The 19,403-nt window shown below is 34.7% G+C and overlaps 2 protein-coding genes and 1 long non-coding RNA gene across 3 annotated transcripts; all 3 read right to left on the bottom strand.

The window, feature by feature from the left end:
• Positions 1-2,791: 2,791 nt before the first annotated feature.
• Positions 2,792-4,824, bottom strand: LOC145957416 (uncharacterized). Its single transcript, XM_083073671.1, has 2 exons — positions 4,815-4,824; positions 2,792-3,576 (listed from the first exon to the last, which is right to left on the bottom strand). Exons 1-2 carry the CDS (start codon positions 4,822-4,824, stop codon positions 2,792-2,794), a joined length of 795 nt encoding a protein of 264 aa, XP_082929797.1.
• A 3,993-nt stretch (positions 4,825-8,817) lies between these two features.
• Positions 8,818-10,852, bottom strand: LOC109794082 (uncharacterized). Its single transcript, XM_083073670.1, has 2 exons — positions 10,843-10,852; positions 8,818-9,602 (listed from the first exon to the last, which is right to left on the bottom strand). Exons 1-2 carry the CDS (start codon positions 10,850-10,852, stop codon positions 8,818-8,820), a joined length of 795 nt encoding a protein of 264 aa, XP_082929796.1.
• A 5,240-nt stretch (positions 10,853-16,092) lies between these two features.
• On the bottom strand, positions 16,093-18,546 carry LOC145956894 (uncharacterized). Its single transcript, XR_014433256.1, has 2 exons — positions 16,341-18,546; positions 16,093-16,196 (listed from the first exon to the last, which is right to left on the bottom strand). It is a non-coding gene; the product is annotated as an uncharacterized LOC145956894 (long non-coding RNA).
• Between the last annotated feature and the right edge of the window lie 857 nt (positions 18,547-19,403).

Here is a 19,403-nt window from a genome sequence, read left to right as displayed (position 1 = left end):
TTCAGTACGGGCCGTATTGATGTCAGAGGCCGTACTGCACCTCACTCCTATATATAGGACGTCATTTGGACGTCATTCCACACATTTGGACACTTTTTCCATACTTTTGGACCCTCTTGCTGAGTATTCTGGGGTTTTTGAGCAGTGTTCTGCCCTAGAAGTCTCTCCGAGAGCCGATCCGACAAAGTTCTTGAGTTCTGAGCATTTAGCTTGAGGATTCGAACTAGTCGAAGGGAAATCTTTTTGATTTCCATAGTAAAAATTAATTTTTAGGGAAGGAACGAGCGAGCGTGTAGTGGGAAGGAGCGCCAAAAAGCCTCCTAATTTCTGTTTAAATATATAAAAGCACGCTTCAGAGGTTTCTTTTCCAAATCCCTTCTTTTACCGCTTTCTGATTGTTGCATTGCATATTTAGAATTTTCATCATGTAAATATTCCGCTTATAATCGTTTCTAATAAATAGGGGTAATTTAGTAATTTTACACTGTTATTTATGAAATAATCCGTCATAGGGAACCCGAAAGGGGCGTTGTGGGGTGCTAACACCTTCCCCGCACGTAACCGACTCCCTTACCCAACTCTGGTGTAATGGCCAAGGTAGATTTGCGAAAATCAATTGCCTTATCCCTTTTTCCAATGTTTTGAGTAAAACATTGGTGGCGACTACAAGAACCCTTCTTTTTGCGAAAACCACTAATCCATGGAGGGTCCCGCTTGGGATTAACATGGATTGGTGAATCATTTAATAAAATTGTTAGTTCGATGAGGTCTCAGTTTGAGAATAAGTCGTTCTAACAATCCATCATTTTTCAAAACTTAAAAAGAGTCCAACCATCGTCGCGAATGCCAAGGTCCGTTTCGGCGGGTGGCGACAACCCTTAGCAACAAGTCTAGCCTTGTACCTTTCAAGGTTGCCATCAGAGTCACGTTTAGTCTTAAAGACCCACTTACAACCAACTCTCTTGCAACCTTCTGGCAATTCTACAAGGTCCCAAACATCATTTTGTTCCATGGATTTTAATTCTTCTTTCATGGCATTTAACCACTTTTCAGAATTATCACAACTTACAGCTTGTGAAAATGAAACTGGATCATTCTCATTAATACTTGAGTCAGTTTCTAACTCATGTAGATATACCATATAGTCATTCGAAATAGCTGGTTTTTTTTCTCTTTGTGACCTTCTTAATGTTATTTCTTGTGGTTGTTCTACAATAGGTTCATTATGAATCATGGGTTCATTATTGTGTTGCTCTTCTTCATTGTTGTTTGACTCAACAGTCAGAGGAACACTTACTTTATTGCTAGAGGCATAAGTCAAAAGAACTTGCATTCTAACTTCTTTGACTTCCACTTTCTGTGGAATTGTACTCCCACTAACTTCACCATTTTCAATGAACCTTGCATTTCTAGTTTCGACAATTCTCATATTATGATTAGGACAATAAAACATATACCCCTTTGATTTTTCTGTATAACCAATGAAATATCCACTGATTGTTCTTGCATCCAATTTCTTTTCTTGTGGATTATAAATCCTTATTTCTGCCTGACAACCCCAAACATGTAGGTGCCTTAAACTAGGTGTCCTACCAGTCCACAGTTCAAAAGGTGTCTTTGAAACTGCCTTACTAGGAACCCTGTTTAACAAATACATGGCAGTTTTCAAGGCATACATCCACAAATATATGGGTAAAGTTGAATTACTTAACATACTCCTAACCATGTCCATTAATGTTCTATTACGCCTTTCTGATACACCATTTTGTTGTGGTGTACCTGGCATTGTATATTGAGCACAAACACCACGTTTCTGAAGAAGTTTAGCAAATGGACCTGGGTGTTGCCCAATTTCATTATATCTTCCATAATACTCACCACCTCTATCAGATCTTACAACTTTCACTTTTTTGTCTAATTGCCTTTCTACTTCATTCAAGTAAATTTCTAAGGCATCGACTGCTTGAGATTTCTCATGCAATAGATAGACATAACCATAACGTGAATAGTCATCTATAAAGGTAATGAAGTATTTTTCCTTTCCGAAAGAATTGACATCAAAAGGACCACATATGTCGGTATGCACAATTTCAAGAAGCTGAGTGCTTCTTGTAGCTCCTTTCTTTGTATGTTTTGTTTGTTTTCCTTTAATACAATCCACACAAATATTTAGATCCGTAAAATCTAGATTTGGAAGAATTTCATTTTTTATTAATCTTTCCATTCTTTCTCTAGAAATGTGGCCTAAACGTCTATGCCACAAGAAAGCAGAACGTTCATTTACTAAACTACGTTTAGTACCAATGTTATGATGCAGAGTCAAGAAGGTTTCATCATACAAACCATCTAAATTCAATTTATATAAACCATCACAAAGAATACCAGTACCAATGAGATGATTACGCTTAAATAAACTGAAACATCCATTACCAAAAGTAAAAGAGTATCCAATAGCATCAAGTTTAGATAATGAAACTAAATTTCTAGATAAACTAGGTACATAAAGAGTTTCCAATAAATCTAAATGATGTCCAGTGTTAAGGATTAAACAATAAGTCCCAAATGCTTCCACTGGAACTTTCACTCTATTCCCCATGAAGACGAACTTCTCATTTGGGCTTATGGTTTGGATTGTAGTGAATCCCTGCATCGTATTAGAAACATGAGTCGTACATCCAGAATCGATCCACCATGTATTATGGGGAACTTCAGTTAAATTTGACTCAAAACATACATAAGCATTAAGCTTACCTTTCTTTTCGAACCAAGCCTTACGTTTTGGGCAATCCTTCTAGAAGTGTCCAGATTTCCCACAGAAATGGCAATTATTACCCTTTGATGCTTTCTTCTGGATTGGTACAGATGCCTCATTAATCTTTAATGGCTTTTTGCCCTTATCATGTTTCTTAACAACCTTCTTTCCAACTCCTTGATTCCCTTGGTGGCTTACATAATGAATTGAGTGACTTCCTTGATTCTTAAGTCTCGTTTCCTCCTGAACCAACATACTATGTAATTCATGCACATTCCATTTGTCTTTCATGGTATTATAGCTCATTTGAAACGGCCCATACTCAGTCGGTAATGAGTTAAGAATAAATTGTACAAGGAAATTCTCATTCACAGCCATTCCCAAGGACTTAAGTCTTGCTGCAATATTTGTCATCTCAATGACATGCTCATGCATAGTACGTGAACCATCAAACTTCATGGTGGTCAGTGTACTCATTAGTGTCCCAGCAAGTGACTTATCAGCTGTTTGAGAGCGCTCTCCCACAAAACCCATAAATTCTTTAGCACTTTCAGTTTTGGGTAGAGTTGTCTTAATACTGTTAGAAATAGTCATTCTCATGAACATAAGGCAGAGTCTGTTAGACTTTTCCCAAGCTTTATAATAGGCTTTTTCTTCATTACTACTAGAATCAGTAATAGTAGCAGGCTTCTCTTCCAATATAGCAAGGTCTTGATCCAAAACACCGAGGTGAAATTGGACTTGCTCATTCCAGTCAGAGAAATTAAACCCATTAAAAATTGGAACAGACGCTACAAGAGAATTTAGTGAATTGGGAACAGATACTGCATAATAAAAAATTTTATATGAGTGTTTTGAGACATAAAATACATGCTACACATATAATATATTCAAACATCAATTAATAGTATATTGATGTTCTCCTTTGGGTGATACATCAACATACAACATACAAACATAATGATGCTAATAAATTTAATCATTATTTTGCAACTAAACATGCACCAATTAGAATTATCTAATACCTTTGGATATATAAATAATCTAATAGCACATATAAGTCACACACAATTATATTCATTGATTATGAGAACAACTAATCAACCTTTGGGCGATACATAAATGTCTTATAATAATGAATTTCAATATACCCATAAAAAAACAATTATTTTATTTAGCATCCATTATTCTATGGGTAATTGAATTAAATCACCATTAATTTGGAATTAAAATAAATATAAAATCTGGCCACTTTGGTGACTAACAAATTCATCATAAAATTAATTCCAAGATTTGATTTAAAAATCAATTCTTTCCAATTAGAAATACAAATTTAGTATTTTTAGAAAAAAAAAGGAAACTTTCAAGAAAATAATTCTTACGCGATTACCACTAGGATTTCGATAATGTAAAATTTAATATATTGATCATATTTCAAAATTAAGAATTACATTCATGATCCAAAACAAACAACATGCAGCGGAAAATTAAACATAATATTGCAACAATGACCTTGATAGAATTATTCCACTTCCGGTGGTACTCAAAGGATCAAACATAACACTTATATAATATTCGTTTATTTATCTATCCTTTTTCTTTTCACTTTTCATAATATTTTCCCACTTCAGGTGAAGAAAATATTCTTTTATTTTCATTGTCGTACAATTATCTCACTTCGAGTGAGAAAATATCCTTTTATTTTCATTGTTGCACAATTATCTCACTTCTGGTGAGAAAATATTCTTCTCACTTCTGGTGAGAAAATATTCTTTTCATTATTGTACAATTATCTCACTTCTGGTGAGAAAACATTTCTTGAAATTTCTTGATTTGACAATGTCTTCTGGATCATTGCAAAATCGTATATACGTATATATATATAACATTCATGGAGAATTATACAATTTTACAACACATATCATTCATGGAGAATCATTCAATTTCAAAACTATGCTCTGATACCACATGTAAGTTCTATGATTTTCTCATACATCAATTATAGAAAATTAAAGGATCTTTGAAATTCATGATACTCACATAATAATAAGAAAGTGTGTACCTTTCTCCATAGTAGAAAACTCCTTTGATCCTTTGAGTGCTTTGATCTTCTTGAGAAGAGAACCAAGATTTCACACTCTTTGACTTTTCTTTCTACTCTCTCTATCTTTCGTGATGGCTAGGGTTTGAGAGAATACTTTCTGTCAGGGGTATGGACCTTGTCTCACATTAGTGGATATTTATAATCCCCAAAGATTGTTATTTCCATCAAATAACAATTATTCTCATAAATGCTCCATTAAACCCATTTATGATTTAGTCTTTAATTATTTAATTATTTATTTATTAGTCCCTTTATATATTACATATTTCTCACATGAGACATAATTATCTTACATTCTCCCACTTGACTCATGTGACATTTCTCACAACGGACAAATAAATAAATTAATTAAATTAACATAATGCGCATTAAAATGGCTAAATCATTTTATACATTGGGTTCATCATAATTTCATATTTAAAAATATGAACTAATTTGAGTCATGGCGGTTGTACATTAGTTTAATCGACATAGTCCCTTCCATGTACTACAAACAAGTCTTCTTCTTAATATGATCATTAATAAGGAGCACATACTTGGTCCAACTTTATATCTTTATTCAAGATGACACCTGTTTACATTACTCTAACACAAATATGCATAAAACCATAGAAAACAGGTACTCAGAAACATATCATTGATGAGCTCAAAATGTCAATCACTTAATATAAAATAAACATGATACTCAACAATCATTAGTAACAATAATGCCCATATTTTTAACATGCTCAATAAATGTTTTGGGCGGTAATCCCTTTGTTAAAGGATCAGCTATCATAAGATTTGTGCTAATATGTTCTATTGACACTCTTTGTTTCTGAACTTCCTCCTTCACGGCAAAGTACTTTAATTCCATATGCTTAGCACCCTTAGAGTACTTGTCGTTCTTAGAAAAAAATACTGCTGCAGAATTATCACAATACATTTTCAACGGCTTAGCAATATTGTCGACAATTCCAAGCCCTGAAATAAAGTTCCGCAACCAATTAGCCTGAATTGTAGCCTCAAAACATGCTACAAATTCAGCTTCCATAGTCGATGAAGCAACAACTATTTGTTTTGCACTCTTCCATGATATTGCTCCTCCAGCTAAAATAAATACATAGCCAAGAGTGGATTTTCTTGAATCCACACATCCAGCAAAATCAGAGTTTGAATATCCAATCACCTCAAGGTGATTAGACCTCCTATATGTAAGCATGTGACACTTTGTTCCCTGTAAGTATCTCAGAACTTTCTTTGCAGCTTTCCAATGTTCCATTCCCGGATTACTTTGATATCTTCCTAACATTTCAGCTGCAAAACTTATATCTTGTCGAGTACAGATCTGAGCGTACATGATACTCCCAACAACTGATGCATACGGAATTGCTTCCATTTGTTTTCGTTCCAAGTCATTTTTAGGACATTGAGTGAGACTAAACTTATCTCCTTTCTGAATTGGAACGGGCGATGCTGAGCACTTTTCCATCCTGAATCTCTCTAGTACTTTATTGATATATGATTTCTGAGACAAGCCTAACAGTCCTTGTGATCTATCTCGGAATATTTCTATTCCTATCACATAGCTTGCCTCGCCCATATCTTTCATTTCAAGGTTACTAGAGAGAAACTTCTTAGTCTCATGAAGAAGACCAAGATCGTTAGTTGCAAGCAAGATGTCATCAACATATAGAATTAAAAATATAACTTTACTCCCACTGACCTTCAAATATATGCATCGATCAACAATGTTTTCTTTAAATCCAAAGGAAACAATGGTATCATTAAACTTTAAATACCATTGGCGGGAAGCTTGCTTAAGTCCATATATTGATTTCTTTAATTTGCACATCATGTGTTCCTTTCCTTCAACCGAGAACCCCATTGGTTGGTCCATGTAAACATTCTCCTCTAAATTTCCATTTAGAAAGGCGATTTTCACATCCATTTGATGTAGCTCCAAGTCATAATGGGCTACTAATGCCATGATAATTCTAAAAGAATCTTTTCGTGAGACGGGTGAAAAAGTCTATTTGTAATCAATGCCATCTTTTTGAGTAAAACCCTTAGCAACAAGTCTAGCCTTGTACCTTTCAAGGTTGCCATCAGAGTCACGTTTAGTCTTAAAGACCCACTTACAACCAACTCTCTTGCAACCTTCTGGCAATTCTACAAGGTCCCAAACATCATTTTGTTCCATGGATTTTAATTCTTCTTTCATGGCATTTAACCACTTTTCAGAATTATCACAACTTACAGCTTGTGAAAATGAAACTGGATCATTCTCATTAATACTTGAGTCAGTTTCTAACTCATGTAGATATACCATATAGTCATTCGAAATAGCTGGTTTTTTTTCTCTTTGTGACCTTCTTAATGTTATTTCTTGTGGTTGTTCTACAATAGGTTCATTATGAATCATGGGTTCATTATTGTGTTGCTCTTCTTCATTGTTGTTTGACTCAACAGTCAGAGGAACACTTACTTTATTGCTAGAGGCATAAGTCAAAAGAACTTGCATTCTAACTTCTTTGACTTCCACTTTCTGTGGAATTGTACTCCCACTAACTTCACCATTTTCAATGAACCTTGCATTTCTAGTTTCGACAATTCTCATATTATGATTAGGACAATAAAACATATACCCCTTTGATTTTTCTGTATAACCAATGAAATATCCACTGATTGTTCTTGCATCCAATTTCTTTTCTTGTGGATTATAAATCCTTATTTCTGCCTGACAACCCCAAACATGTAGGTGCCTTAAACTAGGTGTCCTACCAGTCCACAGTTCAAAAGGTGTCTTTGAAACTGCCTTACTAGGAACCCTGTTTAACAAATACATGGCAGTTTTCAAGGCATACATCCACAAATATATGGGTAAAGTTGAATTACTTAACATACTCCTAACCATGTCCATTAATGTTCTATTACGCCTTTCTGATACACCATTTTGTTGTGGTGTACCTGGCATTGTATATTGAGCACAAACACCACGTTTCTGAAGAAGTTTAGCAAATGGACCTGGGTGTTGCCCAATTTCATTATATCTTCCATAATACTCACCACCTCTATCAGATCTTACAACTTTCACTTTTTTGTCTAATTGCCTTTCTACTTCATTCAAGTAAATTTCTAAGGCATCGACTGCTTGAGATTTCTCATGCAATAGATAGACATAACCATAACGTGAATAGTCATCTATAAAGGTAATGAAGTATTTTTCCTTTCCGAAAGAATTGACATCAAAAGGACCACATATGTCGGTATGCACAATTTCAAGAAGCTGAGTGCTTCTTGTAGCTCCTTTCTTTGTATGTTTTGTTTGTTTTCCTTTAATACAATCCACACAAATATTTAGATCCGTAAAATCTAGATTTGGAAGAATTTCATTTTTTATTAATCTTTCCATTCTTTCTCTAGAAATGTGGCCTAAACGTCTATGCCACAAGAAAGCAGAACGTTCATTTACTAAACTACGTTTAGTACCAATGTTATGATGCAGAGTCAAGAAGGTTTCATCATACAAACCATCTAAATTCAATTTATATAAACCATCACAAAGAATACCAGTACCAATGAGATGATTACGCTTAAATAAACTGAAACATCCATTACCAAAAGTAAAAGAGTATCCAATAGCATCAAGTTTAGATAATGAAACTAAATTTCTAGATAAACTAGGTACATAAAGAGTTTCCAATAAATCTAAATGATGTCCAGTGTTAAGGATTAAACAATAAGTCCCAAATGCTTCCACTGGAACTTTCACTCTATTCCCCATGAAGACGAACTTCTCATTTGGGCTTATGGTTTGGATTGTAGTGAATCCCTGCATCGTATTAGAAACATGAGTCGTACATCCAGAATCGATCCACCATGTATTATGGGGAACTTCAGTTAAATTTGACTCAAAACATACATAAGCATTAAGCTTACCTTTCTTTTCGAACCAAGCCTTACGTTTTGGGCAATCCTTCTAGAAGTGTCCAGATTTCCCACAGAAATGGCAATTATTACCCTTTGATGCTTTCTTCTGGATTGGTACAGATGCCTCATTAATCTTTAATGGCTTTTTGCCCTTATCATGTTTCTTAACAACCTTCTTTCCAACTCCTTGATTCCCTTGGTGGCTTACATAATGAATTGAGTGACTTCCTTGATTCTTAAGTCTCGTTTCCTCCTGAACCAACATACTATGCAATTCATGCACATTCCATTTGTCTTTCATGGTATTATAGCTCATTTGAAACGGCCCATACTCAGTCGGTAATGAGTTAAGAATAAATTGTACAAGGAAATTCTCATTCACAGCCATTCCCAAGGACTTAAGTCTTGCTGCAATATTTGTCATCTCAATGACATGCTCATGCATAGTACGTGAACCATCAAACTTCATGGTGGTCAGTGTACTCATTAGTGTCCCAGCAAGTGACTTATCAGCTGTTTGAGAGCGCTCTCCCACAAAACCCATAAATTCTTTAGCACTTTCAGTTTTGGGTAGAGTTGTCTTAATACTGTTAGAAATAGTCATTCTCATGAACATAAGGCAGAGTCTGTTAGACTTTTCCCAAGCTTTATAATAGGCTTTTTCTTCATTACTACTAGAATCAGTAATAGTAGCAGGCTTCTCTTCCAATATAGCAAGGTCTTGATCCAAAACACCGAGGTGAAATTGGACTTGCTCATTCCAGTCAGAGAAATTAAACCCATTAAAAATTGGAACAGACGCTACAAGAGAATTTAGTGAATTGGGAACAGATACTGCATAATAAAAAATTTTATATGAGTGTTTTGAGACATAAAATACATGATACACATATAATATATTCAAACATCAATTAATAGTATATTGATGTTCTCCTTTGGGTGATACATCAACATACAACATACAAACATAATGATGCTAATAAATTTAATCATTATATTGCAACTAAACATGCACCAATTAGAATTATCTAATACCTTTGGATATATAAATAATCTAATAGCACATATAAGTCACACACAATTATATTCATTGATTATGAGAACAACTAATCAACCTTTGGGCGATACATAAATGTCTTATAATAATGAATTTCAATATACCCATAAAAAAACAATTATTTTATTTAGCATCCATTATTCTATGGGTAATTGAATTAAATCACCATTAATTTGGAATTAAAATAAATATAAAATCTGGCCACTTTGGTGACTAACAAATTCATCATAAAATTAATTCCAAGATTTGATTTAAAAATCAATTCTTTCCAATTAGAAATACAAATTTAGTATTTTTAGAAAAAAAAAGGAAACTTTCAAGAAAATAATTCTTACGCGATTACCACTAGGATTTCGATAATGTAAAATTTAATATATTGATCATATTTCAAAATTAAGAATTACATTCATGATCCAAAACAAACAACATGCAGCGGAAAATTAAACATAATATTGCAACAATGACCTTGATAGAATTATTCCACTTCCGGTGGTACTCAAAGGATCAAACATAACACTTATATAATATTCGTTTATTTATCTATCATTTTTCTTTTCACTTTTCATAATATTTTCCCACTTCAGGTGAAGAAAATATTTTTTTATTTTCATTGTCGTACAATTATCTCACTTCGGGTGAGAAAATATCCTTTTATTTTCATTGTTGCACAATTATCTCACTTCTGGTGAGAAAATATTCTTCTCACTTCTGGTGAGAAAATATTCTTTTCATTATTGTACAATTATCTCACTTCTGGTGAGAAAAAATTGCTTGAAATTTCTTGATTTGACAATGTCTTCTGGATCATTGCAAAATCATATATATGTATATATATATATAACATTCATGGAGAATTATACAATTTTACAACACATATCATTCACGGAGAATCATTCAATTTCAAAACTATGCTCTGATACCACATGTAAGTTCTATGACTTTCTCATACATCAATTATAGAAAATTAAAGGATCTTTGAAATTCATGATACTCACATAATAATAAAAAAGTGTGTACCTTTCTCCATAGTAGAAAACTCCTTTGATCCTTTGAGTGCTTTGATCTTCTTGAGAAGAGAACCAAGATTTCACACCCTTTGACTTTTCTTTCTACTCTCTCTATCTTTCGTGATGGCTAGGGTTTGAGAGAATACTTTCTGTCAGGGGTATGGACCTTGCCTCACATTAGTGAATATTTATAATCCCCAAAGATTGTTATTTCCATCAAATAACAATTATTCTCATAAATGCTCCATTAAACCCATTTATGATTTAGTCTTTAATTATTTAATTATTTATTTATTAGTCCCTTTATATATTACATATTTCTCACATGAGACATAATTATCTTACATATGAGGCTCTACTTGAACAGAAACCTTATATACTCTTTCCTCTTGGATCAAATTGGATCTCTGCCCAAAGGAACCCCCCTTTCAACGCTACTAAAGTTCCTAAGAAATTCTTAGACCCCCAATCCTCTCAACACCACTAATTAACAACTCACTCAACATTATAAATAGTTAGGAATAATATAACACTATTACAACTTATAGTGTTACAATAAAGCTTTTAAAAATATTTCTAAAATTATATCTAAACAAATTAGATTGATTTGAAATAGTGCTAAGAGATTTTATTTTATTTTTTCTAATTGCGACGAGAGTCGCCTTGAATATTCTCAATTTGTCTCATAAAAGTGTACCAATTCTTGGTATCATGGTATAAACCATATGAAATATGTACCAGTTTTCCTTATCACCTAACATTACCCTTGGCCTTTGGAAGGTTGCGGGGGAAAGTAAAGTAGTTTTGTGTGGTGAATTTATTTATTGATATAATTTTGTTTGGATAAACTGTTTTTTTTTAAACACTTCTAAAAACTGGGAAGAAAAATTAAAATAAAAGTTTTATAAGCTAAAATTAATATATACATAAACTAATTTATAGAAACTCATTTTTATAGTGTCTCCAAAAAATTTACAAACTAGCTTGTGTATAAGCTAGTTTTAATATAGAGAATTTTGTTTTATTTTTCCTTCCTATGACCTGTTTGGATAAAATTCTCTAACTAGAAATACTTTTAGGAGAAAAAAAAATAAAAATAAAATAAACTTATCCAAAAACTAAGTTTATACATAAGTTAATTTGTAGAAGTTCTTTCATATATTTTTTCCAAAAAAATTACACTATCTTATGCATAAGCATAATTTAGTTTTACTTTAAGAAGGTATTTATTTTAATTTTCCTTCTTGTTTTTATGTCCTTAAAGTTCTTTTTATAGAAGTTTATCCAAACGGTCCCCTATTTCTTTCCTCCAAGAAGTGTTTTTGGAAAAGTTTATTGATATATGACTTGTTTGGACAAGCTTCTCAAGAAGCTCTTCTAGAAGAGAAAAATAGGAAGAAAAAAATAAGTTTATCCATAAACTAAAACTAGCTTATGCATGAGTTAAAAATAAGATTTTGGAGAAGCTAATGAGAGGTTCTACAAATTAACTTATGCAAAAGAAAATTTTAACTTATGGAGAAGTTTATTTCATTTTTCTTTTGCACTTTTCTCTCCTAAAAGTGTTTGTGAAAAAGTTTATCAAAACAAGCTCATATGCCCATAAGCTCTTCTAAAGTTCAAGGGTGTTAAAGAGCCTAAGAGATCCACATCTAGGATGCATAGTTTAAAGGATTATGTCATCAATCCTCTAGTTATTGAACCATTGTGTACGCTGCCACTTCTTTCTCCTGAGTGTGCATGAAAATTTGTTTTTGCTGTTGGAATATAAATAAAGTCTTACATCGTTAAAATAATAAAAGAAATAAGTTTGTAAAACCACATATACTCTAATGATTAGAGACCTTTTGGGTGATAAGTAAAAGTAAAACCGTAAAGGTGTAAGTCTAAAGTGGACACTATCTTACCAATATAGAGTGTTATGTATAAATAACGAATGTTTTTAAAATTGGACAGATCGTTGAACTAGTCTAAATACTGGTTCAATGTGTGACATACTCTACACTTTGTACACCTATACTCATAAATAAATAAATCTTTGATGGATCTATGGAAACCTTAACATAAAAGGAAAATTGTTCGCAAATTGCCTCTAAGGACAGAGGAAATCTGTACCGTCCCAGTCAGATCCCGATCTAATACCCTTTACAGGTTTTGATCCGATGAATCTTGAATATGGGTCTTCTTGGTCAACAGGCGATCTAACCTCTCACATGGGTAAGATTAGTCGGACCGTGATCTCACCCACCCCCTAGACAAGCTCGGCATGGATATGGTCGGCCAGGGTGCGCTCAACCATGGTGAGATCGACCAGGTTGTGCTCGACCATGAAGAGATCGGCTAGGCTGTGCTCGGCCATGGTGAGATCAGCCAGGCTGTGCTTGACCATGGTGAGATTGGCCAGGCTGTGCTCGGCCATGATGAGCTCGGCCAGGGTATGGTCGGCCAAAGTCCGAGTGGGTCTCACCCTTTGAACTGGTCCGAGAATCAAGGATAAAAAGCCGATCTTTGATAATCAAATATTCCTAAGGAAAATTGTTATGGAAATCCTCGCGCTCACAAGGCCCAGGTGGCCCATGAACAGAAAAGAATAAAACCTAAAACCCTAGAGTTAATAGGGAAGATTACACTTTTGAATGCTCTGGCTTTAAGGCTTAACCTAGGAAGAAACCCTAGTCCGCCCTTTGGCCGGAACATTTTGGCGCCCACCGTGGGGCTACGGTGAAACTTTTCCTTCGCCCCAAGTAACACAGAAGAACCCGCACTTTACTATGGCGAGAGGCGGCACATCGAACAACGACTCACAACACCCTACCATGGAGGAGATGATGGCGCTGATCAATGGCTTGAGAGAGGAGAATGCACGATCCAGGGAAAGGGAAGAGGTTATTCAGAGAGAAAATGAGGAGATCAAGAGGCGAGCGGATGAGATGCAGGCTATGATAACAGCCAATACTCGGACGGCGGCGGAAGATGTCATGATGGAAGTCCCTAGGGATTTCTGACCTTTCTCGGAGGCCATAGAGGCCGAAATCATCCCGAGGGATCATCGGGTCCCCAAGATGGAACCTTTTGATGGAACCCAGGATCCTAGTCAACACTTGAAGAATTTCCGAGTACAAATGCTGATTTGTGGTGGGAGCATAGAAATTCGCTGCAAGCTATTCATGGGCACGCTCAAAAAAGCAGCCCTTGATTAGTTTAGTGGTCTTCTTGACCGATTAATCACCGACTTTGACGTTTTTAGTCGGCTTTTCATGGCGCAGTTTGCTGCCAACAAGAAGAAATCACGGATCATGTCAGACTTGTTTGATCTCAAACAGCAACGCGAGGAGTTGTTGAAAGATTTCTTGCAAAGGTTCAACGAGGTTGCGTTGAGGATAGCATCCTTGGACGAGAAGATGGCGGTCATCGCCTTTCAAAAGGGACTAAGGTCAGGTGATTTCGATGTCGCACTGGAAAGAGCAAAGTGTTAAACAATGTCGAAGGTAAGAGCTTTCACCTTGAGCCATATAAAGACGGAGGAAGGACATATCAATAAAAGAGTAGCAGAAAATCGAGAAGGTTTTTTATCAAGTGTACTCTTTTCCTAGCTCAGTATTTTATCCCTATAAAAGTGTGAAAGGGTTTTTTACTGAGAAGGTTTTTAACGAGGCACAAGTAAGCAATAAATATCAAATTTTCAATTTGATATATATGGTTCATGGTTCAGACCAAACTCGTGATTGATCAGTCAAAATCCGACTGGGCGAGTATAAATAACCTGAAGACCAAACTCATGATTGATCGGTTAAATTCTGACTGGGCGAGTATAAATAACTCGAAGACCAAACTCGTGATTGATCGGTTAAATTCTGACTGGGCGAGTATAAATAACTCGAAGACCAAACTCTTGATTGATCGGTTAAATTCCGACTGGGCGAGAATAAATAACTAGAAGACCAAACTCGTGATTGATCGGTTAAATTTCGATTGGGCGAGTATAAATAACTCGGAGACCAAACTCTTGATTGATCGGTCAAAATCCGACTAGGCGAGTATAAATAACTCGAAGACCAAACTCGTGATTGATCGGTCAAAATCTGACTAGGCGAGTATAAATAACTCGAAGACCAAACTCGTGATTGATTGGTTAAAATCTGACTGGGCGAGTATAAATAACTCGAAGACCAAACTCGTTATTGATCGTTAAATTCTGACTGGGCGAGTATAAATAACTCGAAGACCAAACTCGTGATTGATCGGTTAAATTCCGACTGGGCGAGTATAAATAACTCGAAGACCAAACTCGTGATTCACTACTAGAAAAATTAAAATTAGAGAGGGAACAAATCCGTCACTAATTTTGATAAAATCCGTCACAAATCAATTAGTGACGGAATTTGTGACGGAAATGATTCTGTCACAAAATTTGGCGTCACAAAATATTTAGTGACGGATTATTTTCTCCGTCACAATTAGTGACGGAATTAAGGCATCACAAACAGTATAATTTCCGTCCTTAATTTCTAATAATAAATGTTTAGAAATTAATAAAAATTCGTCGCAATTTGTGAGGGATTAAATCCCTCGCAATTTGTGAGGGATTAAATCCGTCACAAACTGTGATGACTTTAATTAAGTAGAATCCGTCACAATTTGCGACGCCAGAATTCCGTCACAATTTGCGACGGATTTTATCCGTCACTAACTGGGATTCATCCCTCACTAACTGTTGATGACTAAATTTGAGGAAACCATTGTTTTTAAGAGTCTGGTAATCGATTACCTATACATGTAATCGATTACTAGACAATGAAAATCATATGTTCGAAATTTACTTATTAAAAGGTTCTCTGGTAATCGATTACCCATTTCTTGTAATCGATTACCGGAAGATGAAAATTTCAAATTTGAATTTAAACTTTCCAACTTGAAACTAAACCGTTGTAATCGATTACCAAGTCTTGTAATCGATTACCAGAGCCTATTATTCTAGACTAAACAATAACATTTGTCTTCTGAAATTTAATAACAAGTAACTAAGTGTACTATATAATCCTATCAGATGCAAACAATCATTGAAAAATGCGTTTATAGTATGTTAATGGAACAATTATTGATTCAAGATCTTGCGTATTTAATTTGTACAATTAATCAACTGTATATAATAACTCATTACTATTGTCCAACATATTATATTCATATGTTCTCATATAGTAAAACTCTAACAGTAATAATTATAAAAATTGAATGATAAAAAGGTTATAAATACCTTCAGTAAATCAGAAACCTTCTCAGTAATATATCTTTGTTCAATATTGACTCCCTCCTATGTTACTTATGAACATGAATGCACAGTATAACTTCATCAACACATTACACCTAAAAGTAAAACTTAATAAATTCTAGGAACAATATATATAAATTATTGCAACCAAAACTACATGCCTGGGTGGGTTCAAAACTATATACGGAATAAATAATACAAAAACACAATAACAAAACTCCAGCAACTTAGGTACTCACCAATTCCAGTTTCTGAATTATCAAGATTCCCCTACTTTTGATCTAGAGACAAGCCAAATCCTACTTTTTCCTGAAATAGTTTTTAATAGGCAAACTGAAGTCAAGTCAAGGCAATACAACCAATAACTTAAAAAACCAAATCAAATAGCACACCACTAACTGCAGACAATAACTTAAATAATAAATTGTGTTGCACAATTAAAATGTTACCAAACATACAAACCAGGTGTCATCTAAAATAAAACATTCAGATGAACTTGGGGTTCCCGACAATAAAACATTGCACCCAATTGAAAATCTCACAAAAGAGTTTGATGATTAAAGCAGCTCCTTACCTCCTCAACGTGTTGGGCATCACCAAGCATGCTCCCGACAAGAACATTAAAAATCATTTCATATTCTAAATATAAAAGACCAAAAAGCACAGAATCATAAAATAAATTTCAAATTAAGTTTCCACATTCATACTTAACACCATTGAAAGTCAAAATTCTTGAGCACAAATTAAGTTTTCAAGTATAATTATCAAATGATCTTTTGTGCAACAAACCTTTCTCTAACAACTCCACCAGATAATACACCTCCATAGGCCCGGTTTACTGTCCTGCGGTTCCTAGGCAATCTGGACCTCTTGTATTCAGCAAGTCTCAAGTGTGGGATCTGCAGATTATGTAAGGATTAGAAAATCATGATAGGAGAAGAATGTTGCTCACACTACTTAGGACATGTTCCGATAAACAGCTTAATTAAATACCAAAGGCAAATTTAGGTAAACAGCTTCATTAAACACTTATTAAAACATGCATTTGGAAAAACTTATTTACAGTTTCATTGAGTTTATCTTGCAACGCAAGCACTATAAAAGTTCAAAAGCTTCTTTTCATGTGGAGTAGTTTTTGGTCATCTTTGGGCTTCGCTGTCATTTCAACAAATCATTGGGTAATGAAATGCAATTTACTCTTAAAAGAATTATATTCAGCCTTCCCAATGATTTATTTATATATCAGCATCTGAGCATAATACAACCATTTCACTGCAAGGAGGAAGAAACATTTACTGAAAAAATGTATACTTGTTGTACATGGACAAATGACAAACATCAGGTTTTTTTTTATCAATAAATTCTAATTATATAGGTAATGAGAATCAAAATGAAATAAAAGTTGAACAAATTTTAGTGAAACAGGCCAAATTTCAGACTGATTTGATCTGAAATCTTATACAATACACAATCCTCAAATTTAGAGCAAGGTGCAAGAGGATGTATGTTCTACTAGGCAGTAGACAATAAAAAATAAATGCAGAGATAGTGCTGCATGAATGTTAAAAACAATGATATAATGCAAAGTTTAAACCAAAAAATGACATGTATTGAAATAATAAAAGGTTTACAAAGTATGTAGCTTGGATGAGACTAAGAAGCAAACAAAGTCAACAGATGTCTTTTAAATCACTTAATTCTGATTTCTGATTAAGAAGGTACAGAATGAACATTAAAAGTTTTCCAAAGATTACCTTTTGTTTCTTTTTGTACTCTTCCCAGGTAATGGTGTGAGATGTGTTAAGGCTAGCCAAACGAGCAGCATGCCATTCTGGTGAATGAAATGAACCATCCACCTGCGATTGTCCTCATCAATATCGGTTCAGGTAAAAATGAAATAGGTCCAATCCAACATTCAAGCACTATAAAGCATTTTAATCTTATAATGTAATATACAAGAGTCCAAGAAACCAGTGAAAGGAAGAGGAACCAGGCAGGGATGGTCCCATCCAATTCTGCAACCAAAATCTGTATGTTTCACATTAATATAGTATGAATCACAGGGTCTTCTAGGAATTGAAGTATAATGGTTCATATGACAGCACAATGAAATGCACATATAACAATTCATCTGACAAAACTAAATTTGTTGCAGCTCAAGTGGCACCAAGAACTGTAGTTTAGGTGGCAACAATTAATAAAGTAAGAATTTGTATCCAAAACAAAAATAAGATCAAATTAAAAAAATAAAGATGGTTGTATTGCACATGAAACAGAGGAGGCCGTTGAAAAAAGAAAATAGTTTAAAACAAAGATGACAAGGCACAGTAGCATGTGAATTAATGAGATTTGTTTGCTATGTAGCTGATTTGGTTGGTGGTTAGCTCCTATTATGTGATCACTTCATCCCATAATAGGAGACTCAACAAAATGAAGTTTGGGTAAATTCCTGACACTAATTTTGTTGGGCTGAAATGTGTTGTCAGTTCCAGATCTAGGGGAGCCAAGACTTACTTCAACATAACAATTCTGCCCCCTCAGCTGGCAACCAACACCCTGGGAAACATGATTAGGGAGACCTATAATTCCATTGGACACCCTATATTTGGTAGAACTTCTATTAAAAAAAAGGAACTCAATCTGCCAGTCATGGGTAATATCTTGATATATCAAATGTCTATCTAAAAGGTTATAGAAGGGACCTGAAATAGCTTTGTTTGACCAGATCACTAGGTGAACAACCAGTCAAGCTGCTACGCATTAGAGAAACAATCACTGCCACAATAATAAAAAATAAAATCAAACATGGTGCCAAGAAAAGTCATCTGGAGAACTAAGATAAACATAAATTTATTTTCACCAAACTAAACAGTTAACCAAGAAGAATTTAAACTCACCTAAAACCCACTGTCTTAAGCAACATCTTGAGAAGCTCAATGGCCGAGCACTGTTTCTTATAACTATCAGCAAGCACTCTCAGATTCGTTCCTATTTTATAAATGCGTTCTCTCAGCACCTCAAAGAAGTCCTCAACAGAAGCTTCTATGGCACCTTCAAACCCCACGCCCAAGAAGTCACACTTAGAAGCCCGAGCTTAATTATCTCGCGCGCAAGAACCGAGGCCGTGGTCGTCCCATCACCCGCAGAGCCTTTTTCATGATGCGGCTTATGTTGGCGATGGGAAGGTACCTGTCTTGCTTGTGGACGTTGGAGCAAGGGCTGTGGTCGCCACTCTCGTGGCTGCCGCAGCCGGGGCTCGCAGGACCCTCCGCCATGCTCGCTAGAACCCTAATTTGAGAAAG

Source organism: Cajanus cajan, chromosome 4, assembly GCF_000230855.2.
Source record: "Cajanus cajan strain Asha chromosome 4, NIPB_CcT2T_4, whole genome shotgun sequence".
Taxonomy (NCBI): domain Eukaryota; kingdom Viridiplantae; phylum Streptophyta; class Magnoliopsida; order Fabales; family Fabaceae; genus Cajanus; species Cajanus cajan.
This window is presented reverse-complemented; position numbering and strand designations above follow the sequence as displayed.